The sequence below is a fragment of the Pan troglodytes genome, chromosome 18, assembly GCF_028858775.2.
Source record: "Pan troglodytes isolate AG18354 chromosome 18, NHGRI_mPanTro3-v2.0_pri, whole genome shotgun sequence".
Taxonomy (NCBI): Eukaryota; Metazoa; Chordata; class Mammalia; order Primates; family Hominidae; genus Pan; species Pan troglodytes.
Window position 1 is genome coordinate 54,886,653 of NC_072416.2, and position 17,101 is coordinate 54,903,753.

The window sequence follows — 17,101 nt, forward strand, 5'->3', positions numbered from 1 at the left end:
CATTGGGCCTTGAGAAGTGGAAAAGAAGTAGTGGGTGCTTAAAAAGTTGAGTCCTGCTGGGCAAAGTGGCTGGCATCTGTAGTCCCAGCTACTTGGGAGGCTGAGGCAGGAAGCTCACTTGAGCCCAGGAGTTGAAGGCTGCAGTGAGCAAAGATTGCACTGCTGCACTCCAGCCTAGGCGAAAGAGCAAGACCCCATCTTTGAAAAAGAAGTTGAGTCCATTTTCTCAAAGCTAAAGAAGAAACACGCTGAGGCGGAAGATGCCCGTCTCTGACCTGTGAGTCATGGACACCAAAGCCAGCTGGGGCCAGGCAGATAGCACCATGAGTGAAGTGGGCCAGGCATGGGGTGATAGGGAGCAGTGGAGACTGTGGCAACCCAGAGAGAGTGGCTTCTACTTGGCTCATGTCCATGCAGAATGGGCTCTAGTGCCCGTGCAGAAATGTGGGCCCAATGTTGCCAGATCTTTTAATTTTTTTTTTTTTGAGACGGAGTCTCACACTGTTGCCCAGGCTGGAGTGCAGTGGCGCGATCTCGGCTCACTGCAAGCTCCACCTCCTGGGTTCACGCCATTCTCCTGCCTCAGCCTCCTGAGTAGCTGAGACTACAGGCGCCCGCCACCACGCCCGGCTAATTTTTTGTATTTTTAGTAGAGACGGGGTTTCACCGTGTTAGCCAGGATGGTCTCGATCTCCTGACCTCGTGATCTGCCCACCTTGGCCTCCCAAAGTGCTGGGATTACAGGCGTGAGCCACCGTGCCCGGCCGCCAGATCTTTTAATTTTTCAGAGTAACTGCAAATGTGAGTTTTTAGGTGAGAACCTCATGCCTCCCTGTGGGCTCCAGAAGGTGCACAGGGAACCAGCTCAAGAGCTCTGAGGTGGTGCCCCTGAACAGGGAAGTGAAACCAGGCCCTGAGGACGGAACTCCCTGGGGACTTCAGGGCTGACTCCAAACTCTTCATCAGTGCTTGCTGTGTGAGGTCCAGAGATGCCTCCCTCAGTGGCTTTTCTGTGTTGATGTTGTTGTGTGAGATATCACTGAACAACATGAGGCTGAGGATTGGGGCCCTGAGACCTGCTTCCAGGTATGCTGTTAACCAGCTGTAGGACTCGGAGCAATCCTCTCAGCAGGTGCTAACAGAATTACAGCAGCAACTGATAGAATACCTGATCTCCAGCCTCCCTCCAGCTCCAACATTCCAAACCTTCAAAAAGCAGGGCCTGAAAGGTCCTTGTCCTGGAGATATGTGATCTAAGGAGCCCAGGGAGGGCAGTGCGCAGCCCATTGGCCCAAACCCCAGTGGTGGGTGGGCTCTTGGGCACTGTGTCAATCAGGCAGTACATACACCTTTGGAACAAGAGTCTTCCAGACATCTTTAATTATTTTATTTTATTTATTTTTGAGACAGAGTCTCGTTCTGTCGTCCAGGCTGGAGTGCGATGGTGCGATCTTGGCTCACCACAACCTCTGCCTCCCAGGTTCAAGCGATTCTCCCTCAGTCTCCCAAGTAGCTGCGATTACAGTTGCCCACCACCACGCCCGGCTAATTTTTGTACGTTTTAGTAGAAATGGGGTTTTGCCATGTTGGCCAGGCTGGTCTTGAACTCCTGACCTCAGGTGATCCGCCTGCCTTGACCTCCCAAAGTGCTGGGATTACAGGCGTGAACCACTGCGCCCGGCCTCCAGACATCTTTATAGACAGCCTATTGCAGGAGTAAAGCTCCTCTCATGAGCATGTCTGTCCTTTGGTCCACAGTCTCAGCCATGTGATTCTAATCCCAGCTGCTCACTCCCTTAGCTGTGTGACCATGGTCAAGTTACTCTCCAAAACTCAGTTTTTGCATCCATAGAATGGAGGGAATAATTAGCATCCCCACCTCCATGGGCAGAGTTGAGTTGTGGGGGATTATCCAAATGTATCAGGAGGACAGGGCTGACTTGGTTCCCCCGAGTACCGGATCTGCAGGATCCACAGTGCCACAGACTGTAGAGCTGGAGGAGTCCTGGAGTACTCTCCAATTCTGCCTGTACAGGATACAGATGGGGAAACTGAGGCCCAGAGAACAGAAAGGGCGTGGTAGGAGGCAGAGCCAACTCTAGACATCTGGTCTCCTGGGTGCCAGGTCACCTTCCCAGTGGGAGCTGGGGGAGAAGCTAGACCTCACCTCCTTTCTTTCCAGTGATGCCTTTGATTTCAACTATGGCGTGTGTGTCATGAGGATGCGGGAGGGACTCAACGTGTCCAAGATGATGCAGGCGCACAGTGAGTACATGCCCCACCCACTCCCAGAAAGTTCTAGAACACATTTTTTGTTTTTAAATGGCAGAGGGAAAAATGAGTAAGAAATAAAAGGTTACAGACTCGTAGAAAGTCGCCTCTTAATGGTCCCTTAGAGCCCATCAGTTTTCCCAGAAAGAGAAAGCAACGCGTTCAAGGTCATGCTTCCCAGCTGGGGCAGAGCCAGGACTGGAACTCAGGGTTCCCCAAATCACAATTGGGTCGGGGCAAAAGGATCTAATATAGGCCGGACATGGTGGCTCACGCCTGTAATCCCAGCGCTTTGGGAGGCCAAGGCAGGTGGATCACCTGAGGTCAGGAGTTCAAGACCAGCCTGGCCAACATGGTGAAACCCTGTCACTACTAAAAATACAAAAATTAGCTGGGTGTAAGGGTGGTGCACACCTATAATCCCAGCTACTTGGGAGGCTGAGGCAGGAGAATCACTTGAACCCAGGAGGTGGATGTTGCAGTGAGCCAAGATCGCGCCATTGCACTCCAGTCTGGGTGACAAGAGCAAGACTCCATCTCAAAAAAAAAAAAAAAAAAAAAAAAAAAGATGTAATAGAAAACCAGGAAAGAGGGGAGAGGAAAATGCCTGCAGGAAGATGCCAGAATATGAAAATACATAATGACCATGGGAACCGGGCATTTTGGTCCACTGAGTAGGGATGTGTTTTGCATTTTAAAGTCATATATGACTGCAGACTCTGAATTAGAAATATTTAGAGAGGCTGGGTGTGGTGGCTCGTGTCTGTAATCCCAGCACTTTGGGAGGCTGAGGCAGGTGGATCGCTTGAGTCTAGGAGTTCAACATCAGCCTGGGTAACATAGCAAGACCCCATCTCTACTAAAACAAAAAATTAACCAGGTGTGGTGGCACGTGTCTGGAGTCTCAGCTACTTGGGAAGCTGAGGTGGGAGGATCGCTTGAGGCCAGGAGTTTGAGGCTGCAGTGAGCCGTGATTGCACCACTGCACTCCAGCCTGGGTGACAGAGCAAGACCCTGTCTCAAAAAAAAAAAAAAAAAAGGAAATATCTAGAGGTGTGTGAAAGCAATAACGTGTATGGCAACAAATGAGAGGCAGTGCTGGAGAGACTGGGAGCTTGGAGTCCGCGTCTCTTGCAGCCAGGGGCAGGATCCGTTCATTTGTGCCATTGCTGAGGGCATGTCTGGCACATGGCAGCTGGTCAATAACTATTTATGCCACCAATATTTACAGAGCAGTAACTCCACTCCTGACCAACGCTGCTCTTGGTGCTGGGGTTACAGGCACACCAAAAGCCAAAAAGCCTCTGCTCTTGAGAAGCTGACACTCCAGAGGGAAAAGCAGACACTTGCCAGTGGACCCATAAGTTATTTCAGATTGTGAGAGTGTCTGGAGAAAACGGGTGCAGGGCGTAGTGGCCAGGGAAGGCCTCCCTCAGGAGGGGGCCTTTTGCTGAGGAGGCCAGGGCTAGGGGACGTATGTTCCAGCTCAGGGCGCACCCACCGCCACGGCCCAAGGTGGGGATGAACGTGGCCTGTTTGAGGGGCAAGAGGAGGCCAGGCGCGACTGGAATGTGAGGAGCCGGGCAGGAGGCAGGTCAGAGGGAGGCCAAGGCCAGGTGCAGTGGGGCCGTGGAGGCCAGGCGGGGCGTCGGGACTTTCTTCCTAGCATTAAGGGAGCCCTGTCAAGGAGGAACCCACGGTGCCCTCAGACAAGGAGAGCCTGTGAACAAAGCTGCCTCTTCTTTTGCAGTTAACCCCGTGTTTGACCCAGCGGAGGACGGGAAGGAAGCCAGCGCCAGAGGTGCCAGGCCATCAGTCTCTGGCGCTTGTCAGTGTTCCCACTCAGAGCTCAGGGCACTCTCGCCCTGTGGGGCGGCTAGGGGTGGGCCACTTGGGAACTTGGTCGAGGACAGGTGGTTTTTTCTTGTGACAGTGGTGCCTGAGTAACTGGAGTTGGGAACTGGAGGGGCTTGGCCGTGTCAAAGATTGCCAGCAGCCAGGCGCAGTGGCTCATGCCTGTAATCCCAGCACTGTGGGAGGCTGAGGCAGGAGTTCCAGGCTGCAGTGAGCTGTGACCGCACCACTACATTGCCAGCCTGGGTGACAGAGTGAGACCCTGTCTCAAAAAAAGAAAAAATATTGCCAGGAGGTGGAGAATTCAGGGTCACGGCATCATGGGGACCCACCTAGCAGGCTCTGGGGCCCTTGTCCCACCCCTGCCAAGGCCCCTCTAGCCATGCAGGGTGGGGTGGGATTTTCCTTCGTCCTCTCCCACCACCACTCTGGGAGACAGGGGGCCTGAAGTGCAGGCGGGAGGGCTGCTGTGGGCATTTGTGAAGGGTGCAGGGGGTGTTTAAGGGAATGGAGAGTGCACTTCCCTACCTACCCAGAGGGCTCTGGGACTGCCCCCACCCCCAGTACTCACCAGAATCCCGGGAGAGAGAAGCTGAAAGCAGGGCAGGGGCACATCACAGCACTGAGCGTCCTGGGCCCCGGTTCCTGTTCCACCTGCCAGAGAACCCGTGTTCAACATCAGAAGGGGCGTTGGTGGGGCCCTGGGCCAGGCCTGCCTGGATGCGTGGCAGCTGGCTCTGCTCTGACCCGCCCCCACCTCCTGCAGTGGACCCCAAGGCCCTGGTGAAGGAGGAGCAGGCCACCACCATCTTCCAGTCGGAGCAGGGCAAGAAGACCATAGACATCTACTGGCTCTTTGACGATGGAGGTCAGTGACCCCCTTGGATCAGCCCTCCTGCCCGGCGGGGGCAGGGTGGTGATGGTCTTCCTTCCTTCTCCTTCCTGGCCTGCTCTCAAAGGGGACAGGGGCTCCTGGGCCCAGCAGTGAGCTCAGGGGAGCCCAGAGGGACCCCTCTGTCTGGCCTCTAGTTTTTTGGTTATAAAATGGGAAGCTTTGAGAGAAGAGCTGAAGTCGCCATGAGATGGAAACTTCTGACTGGATGGCCCTTAGGGGCACAGGCAGGTGATATAAATGGGGAGATGGGCGGTGCCCAGGAAAGCTGGAGGAATATTTTTCACTTCACAATGAAATATAACCTCTCCCATTAAAAAAAAAAAAGTGACTTTCAGCTTTATTGCTCCTACCTTTGATAGAGTCACAGATAGAAAGAAAATGTCTTCGCTCCAATGGAACGAGTCCTATTAATAACTGCCAAAATAGGCTGAGCACTTACTACCTGCCTGACAGGGAATTCCCTACCTAATGCAGTCCCCAGGTAGGAGCTGTCATGATTAACTCCGCTTTATAAATAAGGAAAATGAGGCACAGAGGATTACAAGGTGATATGTGACAGCTGGCCCTTGGTCTTGTGTGGAGAGACAACAGAGAGGGATGAGGGCTCCCACACGCTGGTCAAATATTCACTCTTCAAGAACTGCCAATGACCTCGATTTTTATGTGAAACTCCTCAATTATTAAATGACTTTTGTTTTTTATTATTCTTTTTGAGACGGAGTCTCGCTTTGTCGCCCAGGCTGAAGTGCAGTGGCATGATGTCAGCTCACTGCAACCTCCGCCTCCTGGGTTCAAGCAATTCTCCTGCCTCAGCCTCCTGAATAGCTGGGACTACAGGCGGCTGCCACCACGCCCAGCTAATTTTTGTATTTTTATTTTTATTATTTATTTATTTATTTATTTATTGAGATGGAGTCTCACTCTGTTGCCCAGGCTGGAGTGCAATGGTGTGATCTCGGCTCACTGCAACCTCTGCCTCCTGAGCTCAAGTGATTCTCCTGCCTCAGCCTCCTGAGTAGCTGGGATTACAGGCGTGCACCATCAGGCCCGGCTAATTTTTTGTGTTATTAGTAGAGATAGGGTTTTACCATGTTGGCCAGGTTGGTCTTGAACTCCTGACCTCAGGTGATCCACCTGCCTCGGCCTCCCATAGTGCTGGGATTATAGGCATGAGCCATGGTGCCCGGCCGCCAGCTTGTTTATTTAAATATGCTGCACAAGCACAAATAAACCCTACCCCACAGAGCACCGTGTGCGACTTGAGTTCAGTCAGCCATGTTCATTATACAGATGGGTCGACTGGGGTCCAGCGAGGAGAGGAAGGGGTTTGCTAATGGCAGAGCGGGGCAGGAACTCACATAGTGCTCTGTCCTGAGTGTATTCTTGTCATGACTCACGGGGACTCTCCTTGCCAGGCCTCACCCTCCTCATTCCCTATCTCCTTGGCCGCAAGAAGAGGTGGAGCAAATGCAAGATCCGTGTGTTCGTAGGCGGCCAGATTAACAGGATGGACCAGGAGAGAAAGGCGTAAGTGTGGAGGGCTGGCCCGGGGGTGACTGCAGGGACCAGTGTCATCTTAGCTCCACCCAAGGCTGTCCCCTACCCTAGATCCTCTACCACCACCCCCAGGTGGGCACTGAGATTGTCCCAAAGCCCAGGGCCAGCTCTCTCCAGGCCATGGCAGTGGGGAGGAGCAGGAGCAGGTTTCTCTCCATTCCAGAAGTTGTTCTGGTTTCCTGCCCCCTTCAATAAATGCAGATGCCCTAGGCTTTGCTACGACAGGGAGGGGAGTTAGGTTGTAAAGTCACAAATCTCTGGGTTTGGATAACAAGAAGCATAAAAATAAGAAAGAAAAGGAATCCATTTTTTAAATTTAAAGCTAAAAAAAGACAAGAAAAATAGAAAAAAAAAAAGATAAAAAAGAAAAACAAAAAACAAATCTCCTCCAGGAGGAACCTGTATGAAATGAAGGATGGGCTGGGCCAAGGCAGCTGGATCCAGGAGTCCAGGAGTTCGAGACCAACCTGGGTGACATGGCAAAATCCTGTCTCTATGTTTTAAATTTTTATATATTTTAATTTTTTTTTTTTTTTGAGATGGATTCTCGCTCTGTCACCCAGGCTAGAGTGCAGTGACACAATCTCGGCTCATTGCAACCTCCGCCCCCTGGGTTCAAGCAATTCTCCTGCCTCAGCCTCCCTAGTAACCAGGATTAGAGGCGTGCGCTACCATGCCCAGCTAGTTTTTTTGTATTTTTAGTAGAGATGGGGTTTCACCATGTTGGCTAGGCTGGTCTCGAACTCCTGACCTCAAGTGATCCACCCACCTCAGCCTCCCAAAGTGCTGGGATTACAGGTGTGAGCCACTGCCCCCAGCCAATATTTTAAATTTTTATATAAATATTTTATATATATTTAAAAATTTATATATAATTTTTTGAAAAAAGGAAATGAAGGCTGGAGAACACGCCTCCTCCTGAGAAATGAAGTAGGGGCTAGAATCCTTTAGGGCATCAGTCCCCAACCTTTTTGGCACAAGGGACTGGTTTCGTGGAAGACAATTTTTCCACAGGCTTGGGGGAGAGTGGTGGTTTTGGGATGGTTCAAGCTCATTACATTTATTGTGCACTTTATTTCTATTATGATTACATGGTAACATATAATTTAAAAATGATACAACTCACCATAATGTAGAATCAGTGGGAGCCCCGAGCTTGTTTTCCTGCAACTAGATGGTTCCATTTGGGAGTGATGGGAGACAGTGACAGATCATCAGGAGGGTTCGTGGCCCTCTAAGATCCTGCAAGAGGGTTCGTGGCCCTCTAAGAGTCAAATGCCACTGCTGATCTGACAGGAGGCAGAGGTCAGATGGTAATGAAAGCGATGAGGAGTGGCTGTAAATACAGATAAAGCTGCGTTCACTGCCATGCACCCGGTTCCTAACAGGCCATGGCCAGTACCTGTTGGCAGCCCCAGGGATCAGGGGCCCCTGCTTTAAGGCAGTGTCTCCAATGCATGGGATGCAGACTCTGGGTGAGACAAGAGGTGACTTTAGTGGCCAGGGGTTGAGGCAGCAAATACCACTGAGTCTTTTGGTGAGAAGTGCCTTTTAATTCTCCTCCAATTCTGGGGCTGATTCTGCAGAAAGTCCTGGTTTAGCCTTGGCCCGTCCTTCCCTTTGGTAACCTGTGCTTGTCTCCCTGAGCAAGAGGAGTAGGCTGGACGCATGGGCTTGGCAGGCAATGGCATCTGGCCAGAACTTAGTGACCCTGGTTTATCGACATGGGTTTTATTGGACACCTCTCCCTGGCAAGAGGTGCTGGTTTTCTGTTTAAAATTGTGATGTTGGCTGGGCACAGTGGCTCTGCCTATAAATCTTGGCACTCTGGCAGCAGGCCAAGGCAGGGGATTGCTTGAGGCCAAGGGTTTGAGACCAGGCTGGGCAACATAGTGAGAGCCCATCTCTACCAAAAAACTTTAAAAAAAATTAACTGTGAATGGTGGCATGTGCCTGTAGTACTAGCTACTTGAGGCTGAGGCAGGAGGATCACTGAGCCCAGATCAAGGCTGCAGTGAGCTATGATTGCACCACTGCACTCTAGCCTGGGTGAAAGAACAGATGCTATCTCTATTTTTTAAATAATAATATTTTATAATGATATAAAATTTCCCTTTGAAATGTATCTAAGTTTGGTCCAGGCGTGGTGGCTTATGCTTGCAATCTCAGCACTTTGGGAGACCAAGGTGGGTGAATCAGCCGAGGTCAGGAGCTCAAAACCAGCCTGACCAATATGGTGAAACCCCACCTCTACTAAAAATACAAAAATTAGCTTGGCATGGTAGCATGTGCCTGCAGTCCCAACTACTCAGGAGGCTGAGACAGGAGGATTACTTACACCTGGGAGGCGAAGGTTGCAGTGAGCCGAGATCGTGCCACTGTACTCCAGCCTGGGCAACAGAGCAAGACTCCATCTCAAAAAAAAAAAAAGTATCTAATTCAGAATGTGAGTTGGTTTAAACAGAAAAGGAAGTAAATAGTAAGGCAGGTGGCACACAAGTATGGAGTTGACAGATGTCGGCAGGTGGAATTGGGCAGCTGCTGCTTTGAGCAAGTTCAGGTGAGGTGGGAGGTGGTAGGCTGGAGGTTGGCTGGAGGATACAGACAGATGGGGCAGTTTGCCCAAAGTCATCCAATTAATTAGCCAAAGAGAAGAACTCCTGCCCGGTCTCTAGTGCTCTTTGCAACTATCTTGGCTGTGATGCCCCAGGGTCAGAGTAGGAGGGGATCCCCCGGCCTACACCACCCGGTCCTATGCCAGGATGGCCTCTCGTGCTCCATTCTCTATCACCCGCAGTGTGAGTTAAGGGAAACCCAGCAATCCTATCACTTTGTCCTCACCCCCACTAAGAACTTTCTCCTGGGAAAGCCCCTTTTCAGCAATGCTAAGGAAAGTGTTGCTTGGGAAAAGCAGCATCTGCCTTCTCTGTGATCTCCAAAAAGTAAATAAGATACGAGATTGCTCTGCAGTCTCTGCTTCCTGTCCTGGCTCTGAATGGAAGCTGGGTTCAGTAGGTTTGGTATAGCTCAAGGCTATGGAAGCCTGGGCTAACAGCATGTCCTTGGTGGGAAGGTTAGGTAACCCTTCTCTGCCTCCCTCTGTCCCTTCTTGGGCCACATCCTCTGCTCTCTACATAATCCTGGGGCAGGTCTATGCTGCCCTTGCCTAGGCACTGCCCAAGCCTGCCAGCCTCCGCTTCTACTGCACACCAAGACAAATCTGCCCACAGCTCTGCTTTCAAAATTTCACTCCCCAAGATCAGGGACCAGCAGCGGCTTGCCTGCTGGGTCCCAGCCTGGTCCTCCAGACTTGTTTCCCATTTCTTCCTCTCTCCCAGCACACTCCATGCATCCCAGCCAGCTCCTCACTGCCCTGTTCCACCCCCCTGCACCCCGATGCCTTCCCTCCTTTTGACTGTTCCCCACCAACCAGTCCAGTGGTCCCTAACCAGGCTGGCACATCGGAATCACCTGGGGCATTACCAAAACCATGTCCTTCCCAGGGGTTCTGACTCAATGGTGGGCAAGGGGGTCGGGGGAAGGGTCCAGGCAGGTGTATTTTTTTGTTGGTTTGATTTTGTTTTGTTTTGTTTTGTTTTTTTTGAGATGGAGTCTTGCTCTGTCACCCAGGCTGGAGTGCAGTCGGCTTACTGCAAGCTCCACCTCCCAGGTTCACACCATTCTCCTGCCTCAGCCTCCCGAGTAGCTGGGACTACAGGCACCTGCCACCACGGCCGGCTAATTTTTTGTATTTTTAGTAGAGACGGGGTTTCACTGTGTTAGTCAGGATGGTCTTGATCTCCTGACCTCATGATCCACCCGCCTCGGCCTCTCAAAGTGCTGGGATTACAGGCATGAGCCACTGCGCCCGGCCAGGTATATTGTTTTGAAGGCTTCTTGGGTAATATCAGTGTAGACCCTCCCCTGCCCCACCCACTTTGGCCTGTAACAATCTTACCCCTCTTTCACCGTCCAGCCAGACCGCCACCTCTGTGAAGTCTTCCCTGACTGCTACAAACCACAGTAGGCTTCTCCTTCCCTGTTAGATGCTAAGTCAGCGCCGTCTGTCTTGCTACTCCTGGGTCTGTACCTAGTTTCTTGTGGGTTATCTTCGCTTCCTCAGCCGCTCTAGAATTTCCTTTATTCAACTTTCCTATTCCCTAGACCTTTGTTACTCAAAGTGTTGTCTGTGGACCAGCAGCATTGCATCCCCTGGGAGTGTGTTAGAAATGCAGAATCCCAGGCCTCACCCCAGACCAGCCGAATCAGAATCAGCGTGGTAACAAGATCCTCAGCAGATGCGTAGACATGTGAAAATTTGGGGTGCGCTAGTACAGAGATGGCCACCAGATACTTGGGAAAGTCTGATCAATTACTTTTCCATTTCACTTGTCATCATCTAACCCATTTTATGGGTATTCGTTTCCTGTCTGCCCCTACCCCCATGTTCTACAAGGGCAGGCTTTGATCTATTTTCCTCACTGCTATGTAGTCAGTAGGTGCTCAGTGAAAATTAGTTGAATGAAGAAATACATTTTTAAAACTCTCAGGCTGAGCATGGTGGCTCCAGCCTATAATGCCAGCACTTTGGGAGGCCGAGGCAGGAGGATCACCCGAGGCCAACATGGCGAAACCCTGTCTCTACTAAAAATACAAAAATTAGCCAAGCGTGGTGGCACACATCTGTAATCCCAACTACTTGGGAGGCTGGGGCATGAGAATCGCTTGAACCTGGGAGGCAGAGGTTGCAGTGAATCGAGATTGCACCACTGCACTCCAGCCTGGGAGACAGAGCAAGACGCTGTCTCAAGAAAAAGTAATAACAATAAACCTCTCCATGTGTCCTCCAGGATCATTTCTCTGCTGAGCAAGTTCCGACTGGGATTCCATGAAGTCCACATCCTCCCTGACATCAACCAGAACCCTCGGGCTGAGCAGTAAGTTCTGTTTTGGGGCTTCCAGGCAGAAGGGCCAACTGTGTGTCTGGAGACCCCTCCGCCGGCTGCCCCCTTTTTCCTTGGTAAACTAGGAGCAAGGGTCTCTCCTCCAAGCCCTTCCTAGATGTGTCAGAGGGCACAACTTCTGCAGTGGCTGTGGCCGGGGCCTGTCCCCTCCCTGGGGCTGAGGGGACCACAGGGCAAGGCGGCTGCAGCCCCTGACATTGTGTTAACACATTGGTGCTGGGAGAGGGGAAAAGGTGAGTGACCTGGGCAACAACTTCCTTCCTCCTTCCACGCAAGGGCAAGAGCACAGATTTTAAGCAAACCCCTGTGTGAATTTGTAGCAGTGACCAATGGCAGGTTCAGCAGAGACTGTTTGCTTTCCGAATGGTGTAACTCCGTCTTCCTCAAATAAGACATTTACAAACAGGATTTGTATTTTGTCAATCAGTGTGCGTGAGGTTTTCTAGGACTGTCTCCTCACTAAGGTATGTTTCCTCCTGACCTCCTAGCCCTAACTTTTCTCTTACGTCTCCCAGCCATAAGGATGTCCCCCATCTGGACAGGGAAGGAAATCAAGACAAGCAGAAAGGAGCTGTGTAATAGTGATGCATACATTGGCTCCAACCATTTGTTAGGAGCTGTGCTTGGTGCTGCAGAGGCAGAGATGAGGAATCTGCAGCCCCATCCTCCAAGCATGGCTGCAGGCTGGTGAAAGCCAAGGGCAGTTGCAATGCTGCAGAGACAGATCAGGGTGCCAAGGAGAGTAGGATTGTCTCTGTTGGTGGAAAAGCAAAGCCTTGCGAAAGGCTGGCCTTGATGATCAAAAAGAGATCAGGGAGATCTTCCAGGAAGAAGAGACAGCAGGAGCAACATACAGACCCCATCTACCATCTGATTTTTATTTATTTATTTATTTATATTTATTTATTTATTTATTTATGAGATAGAGTCTTGCTCTGTCACCCAGGCTGGAGTGCAGTGGCGCAATCCCAGCTCACTGCAACCTCTGCCTCCCAGGTTCGAGCAATTCTCCTGCCTCAGCCTCCCAAGTAGCTGGGATTATCGGAGCACACCACCGTACCCGGCTAAATTTGGTATTTTTAGTAGAGATGGGGTTTCACCATGTTGGCCAGGCTGGTCTCAAACTCCTGACCTCAGGTGACCCACCTGCCTTGGCCTCCCAAAGTGCTGAGATTACAGGCGTGAGCCACTGCGCCCAGCCTAGCATCTTATTTTAAAAATCCCCTCCATTGACCTTTCATCTGCCTCCAGCTCCTGGACCATTTCTCTCCTCCTTGGCACAGCCAGACTCCAAGATGTTTGCACTCTTTGTTGACCCCTCCTCCTTTCCCCTAATCCTCCCGCTCCCAACCCACTGCCCCCGCTGTCTGAGACCACTCTTGCCAGCATCATCAGTGACCTCCACGTTGCCACACCCACAGAGTCCTCTCTCTACCTTTCAGCTGCACTTGACAGTGATCCTTCTTGAGACCGTTCCTTCTTTTGGCTTCCAAGACACCCCTTCCACTGGTTTCCTCCTGCATCAGGGGCCCTTCCTCCAGTTCCTCTGCTGGTTCTTCCTCCTTGACCTCACTTGCCCTTGCTGGCATCCTTGGGGTTTGGCCCTGACCCTTTTCCCTTCTCTCCATTTACTCTGTCCCAGGTGAGCTCATCCATCCTTGTGGCTTCAGATAGCATCATCTGAATGCCAATCAGCCCTACATCTCTCTCTCTCTCTCTTTTTTTTTTTTTTTTTGAGACAGTCTCACTCCATCACCCAGGTTGGAGTACAGTGGTACCATCTCAGCTCACTGCAACCTCCACATCCCGGGTTCAAGTGAGTCTCCTGCCTCAGCCCTCTGAGTAGCTGGGATTACAGGTGTGTGCCACCACACCCAGCTAATTTTTGTATTTTTAGTAGAGACAGCACTTCGTCAGGTTGGACAGGCTGGTCTCGAACTTCTGACCTCAGGCGATCCACCCGCCTCAGCCTCCCAAAGTGCTGGTATTACAGGCGTGAGCCACTGTGCCCGGCCCCAGCCCTAAATCTCTGTCTTTAATGATGTGAGTCACATCGCACAGAAGACCCCCCAGCAGCTTCTGGTCTCACTTGGGGCAGATAAGGAAGCCCTGCCTGACTGGGCTGTCTCTGCCTGCCTGTCCTCACCTCCTCCCACCCTTCCCTGCACTCACCTTGCTCCAGCACACAGGATCCTTCACTGCTCCTCATATGAGCCAAACACGCTCTGCCTCAGGGCTTCTGCATGTTCAGTTCTGTTCGCTTCTGCACCCTGTGTCCCATGCATGGCTGGTTTTGCAAGGACAGAGTTCCTTCAGGTCCCAGAAGGGCCTTCCCCACCCATTATTCTCTGTCCCAGTACTTGGTTGTCCCTTCATAAGCTTCCACTTCATACTTATTTGCTACTTGCTTATCACCGTGGCTCTGTGAGGACTGGGGACACAATCTGATTTGTTCACTGTTGTGTAGCACAGAGCCTGGTACAGAATCATGCTCTGTAAATACCTGCTGGATGGTCGGGTGGGTCACAGGTCAGTGGTTGTGGGCAACTTGTGAAAGTTCAGTTGGATGCCAGACCCAGCCAGCAGAGCTGAATTCAACATGGAAGCCACTTTGTAAATGGCAGTGTCCGATGGGTTTCAGCCTGAAAATGGGAGCTGTGGCAACACTGCCAGCTCCCCGCAGGGACCTGGCACCCCTAGAAATGGGGTTATCATCTCAGCCGGCCTCAACCCACTCTCTCGTCCCCAGCACCAAGAGGTTTGAGGACATGATTGCACCCTTCCGTCTGAATGATGGCTTCAAGGATGAGGCCACTGTCAACGAGATGCGGCGGGACTGCCCCTGGAAGATCTCAGATGAGGAGATTACGAAGAACAGAGTCAAGGTGCAGAGAGGGGTGGGGGTGGGAAACGCGACACATCACTGGGTCAAGGACGGGTGTCCTGCATGTCTTGAGCTCCCCCAGCCCCTTCCCTCGATCCTCCACCCTGCCTTCCACTCCGGCCCCTGAGGTATCCTCAAGCCACAGTCGCTCAGGCTGATGGGTAACCCGGCTGTGGAACTCAGTGCTATCCTTGACCTGGGAGCCTGGTCCTCCTGCCCATCTTGAGTGAGCTCCGGCAGTGGGCTTGACTGCCCGGAGTCCTCCTCCTCCTCCATACTTCCTCTATGCCGGGTGGAAGAGATTTCTGAGACTCATGGTGACAGCCAAGGTATAATTAGTCCTGTTAGGCCGGGCGTGGTGGCTCACCCCTGTAATCCCAGCACTTTGGGAGGCCGAGGCAGGTGGATCACTTGAGGTCAGGAGTTCAAGACCAGCCTGACCAACATGGTGAGACCCCATCTCTACTAAAAATACAAAAAAAATTAGCTGGGCATGGTGGCAGGCACCTGTAATCCTAGCTACTCGGGAGGCTGAGGCAGGAGAATCGCTTGAACCTGGGAGGCAGAGGTTGCAGTGAGCCAAGATTGTGCCATTGCACTCCAGCCTGGGTGACAGAGTGAGACTCCGTCTCAAAAAAAAAAAAAAAAAATTGTCCTGTGGGCCAACACGGCTGCCTGACCTTCCCTGCTTAGCCTCTAGACCCTACCCCTGCCACAGCTCAGAGCTATGGTGCCCCTTCCTGGACAGCACCTTCAGGACTCTAAGGGCTAAGAAAGGGTGTGTGCCTGTAGCCATGCTCTGACTGTGTCAAGGTGGGGCAGGCTCTAGGAGTGCGAGCAAGAGCGATGGGCGCAGGGGCCGGGTCCTACTTCTACCCCCAGTGTCAGTCATTCTCCACCACAAGTGAGCTTACCCCCTGGGGGACATTTGGCAATCTCTGGAGACATTATTGTTTGCCACAACTCAGGGGTGGGGCTGCTACTGTCAGGCAGTGAGGAGAGACCTGCGATGCTGCCAAACATCCTACGATGTGCAGGACACTTCCCACAACAAGGACTTGTATGCCCCAAATAACTACAGTGCAAGGTCCAGAATCCCTTACCCAGGTTAACTCCCTTCCCCTCGGTCTCTTGGTCTCCAGGATAGGGCATCCGTCCACGATCAGTTCCTGAGTGTCAATCATTTCTGAATAATTTGAGCTAGGCCTTGGGTTGGAAGGAGTCTCCCACCCCCAACCCAGTCCCACGCAAGTTTTGGGGACTTCTCTAATCTGTCAGCCCCGAGACCCTGCCCCAAAGGGCCCATGCAGCCATCTGGCTCTTTGGAAAATGCTGAATAAAACCTCATGTCCGAAGAAGACCTTCCAATATTCTGTTACAGAAGAAGTGGGGCAACCTCTCTTTTATAGAGTATTTTTGTGTACCAGGCCCTCTGCCGGGTGCTTTTGCATAGGTTGTCTCATTTGATCCTCCCCAAATTCCCCTGGAGAAGGTATCATCATACCCATTTTACAGATGAAGACGGTGAAGGTCAGGGAGGCAACCTGACTTGCTCAAGTTCTCTCTGCTACGAAATGTGAGAGCTGAGATCTGAACCTAGTAAGGTGTTCTCTCTTCCCTCTACCCTGCTGGTTATGGTCATAAAGTCAGGCAAGGAAAAGCCACAGAATGCTTCTTGGAGGAGGTGAGCTTGGTGCTCCATTACTCTGAGGGTCCCCTTCTTCCTGGAGACAGGAGACTCTATAAGAATTTATGAGGCAGCAGAGTCTACAGGTAAATCATGAATCCAGTTGAAAATGTTAATGAGGCCATAGACGTGGTGAAGGATTGAGTGACTTCGATGATATGGGAAGTGACCACTCGGCTTTCTCCTGCCCAGTCCCTTCGGCAGGTGAGGCTGAATGAGATTCTGCTGGATTACTCCCGAGATGCTGCTCTCATCGTCATGTAAGTAGTGCCTGGCTGGTGGGAGGACCAGTCTGTCCAGAGTCAGGTGTCTCAGCTCTGGGAAGGGGCTCAGCAGGGGCACCACGGAGGGCCCAAGCCTTCCCCTAGGAAGCAGAAGGGCCAAAGTTCCCATAAACATAGCCCTGGTGATTCTTAGCATGTGGCTGGGCCTGAGCCTGCCCCACACCTGAGCTCCAGCTGGCAGGGGTCGAGGGCCTCACGTGTCCCAGGCATCAGTGACCTCCCCTTGCCATTGCTGTTTCCTGTTGGCTGCCTTTTCCTACCAAATTCCACTTGGCAAAGAGGGAACCCAGCTCTTTCCAGAGGGACATCAACTCCTGGTTGTTCAGGAACTACTTGGCCCTCCTTGGCTATCGGCCATTCCCAGCTGATGTTGGTTCCAAGCCTGAGCAACAGAAACAGAGGCCTGTCCTAGCCCTGGCTGTTCCTACTGGACCCACGTCCAGTTCTGAGCTACCCCTGGGTGTGTTAGCCAGGGCTGAGCAAGCAGAATGTGGGATGGAAGGTGAGAGCTATGCAGCAAAGGTCTCAGGGTGGCTCTGCTCTCTCTGAGGCCTGTAAGAAGAACATGATTGGCCGGGCGTGGTGGCTCACGCCTGTAATCCCAGCACTTTGAGAGGCTGAGGCGGGCAGATCACCTGAGGTCGGGAGGTCGAGACCAGCCTGACCAACATGGAGAAACCCCGTCTCTACTAAAAATACAAAATT

General features: G+C 51.9%; 1 protein-coding gene across 4 annotated transcripts in view; it reads left to right on the forward strand.

The window, feature by feature from the left end:
- SLC12A3 (solute carrier family 12 member 3) overlaps positions 1-17,101 on the forward strand; it is a 49,549-nt gene that overhangs the window by 23,168 nt on the left and 9,280 nt on the right. For 2 of the 4 annotated variants that reach the window (XM_510983.8, XM_009430847.5), the window contains exons 19-25: positions 2,183-2,265; positions 4,022-4,099; positions 4,892-4,993; positions 6,436-6,547; positions 11,428-11,514; positions 14,291-14,426; positions 16,305-16,372. In XM_510983.8, coding sequence (XP_510983.5) covers positions 2,183-2,265; positions 4,022-4,099; positions 4,892-4,993; positions 6,436-6,547; positions 11,428-11,514; positions 14,291-14,426; positions 16,305-16,372 — 666 coding nt within the window. The remainder of the gene's footprint in view (positions 1-2,182; positions 2,266-4,021; positions 4,100-4,891; positions 4,994-6,435; positions 6,548-11,427; positions 11,515-14,290; positions 14,427-16,304; positions 16,373-17,101) is intronic. The other 2 variants (XM_001138088.7, XM_009430848.5) reach the window with 1 other exon arrangement.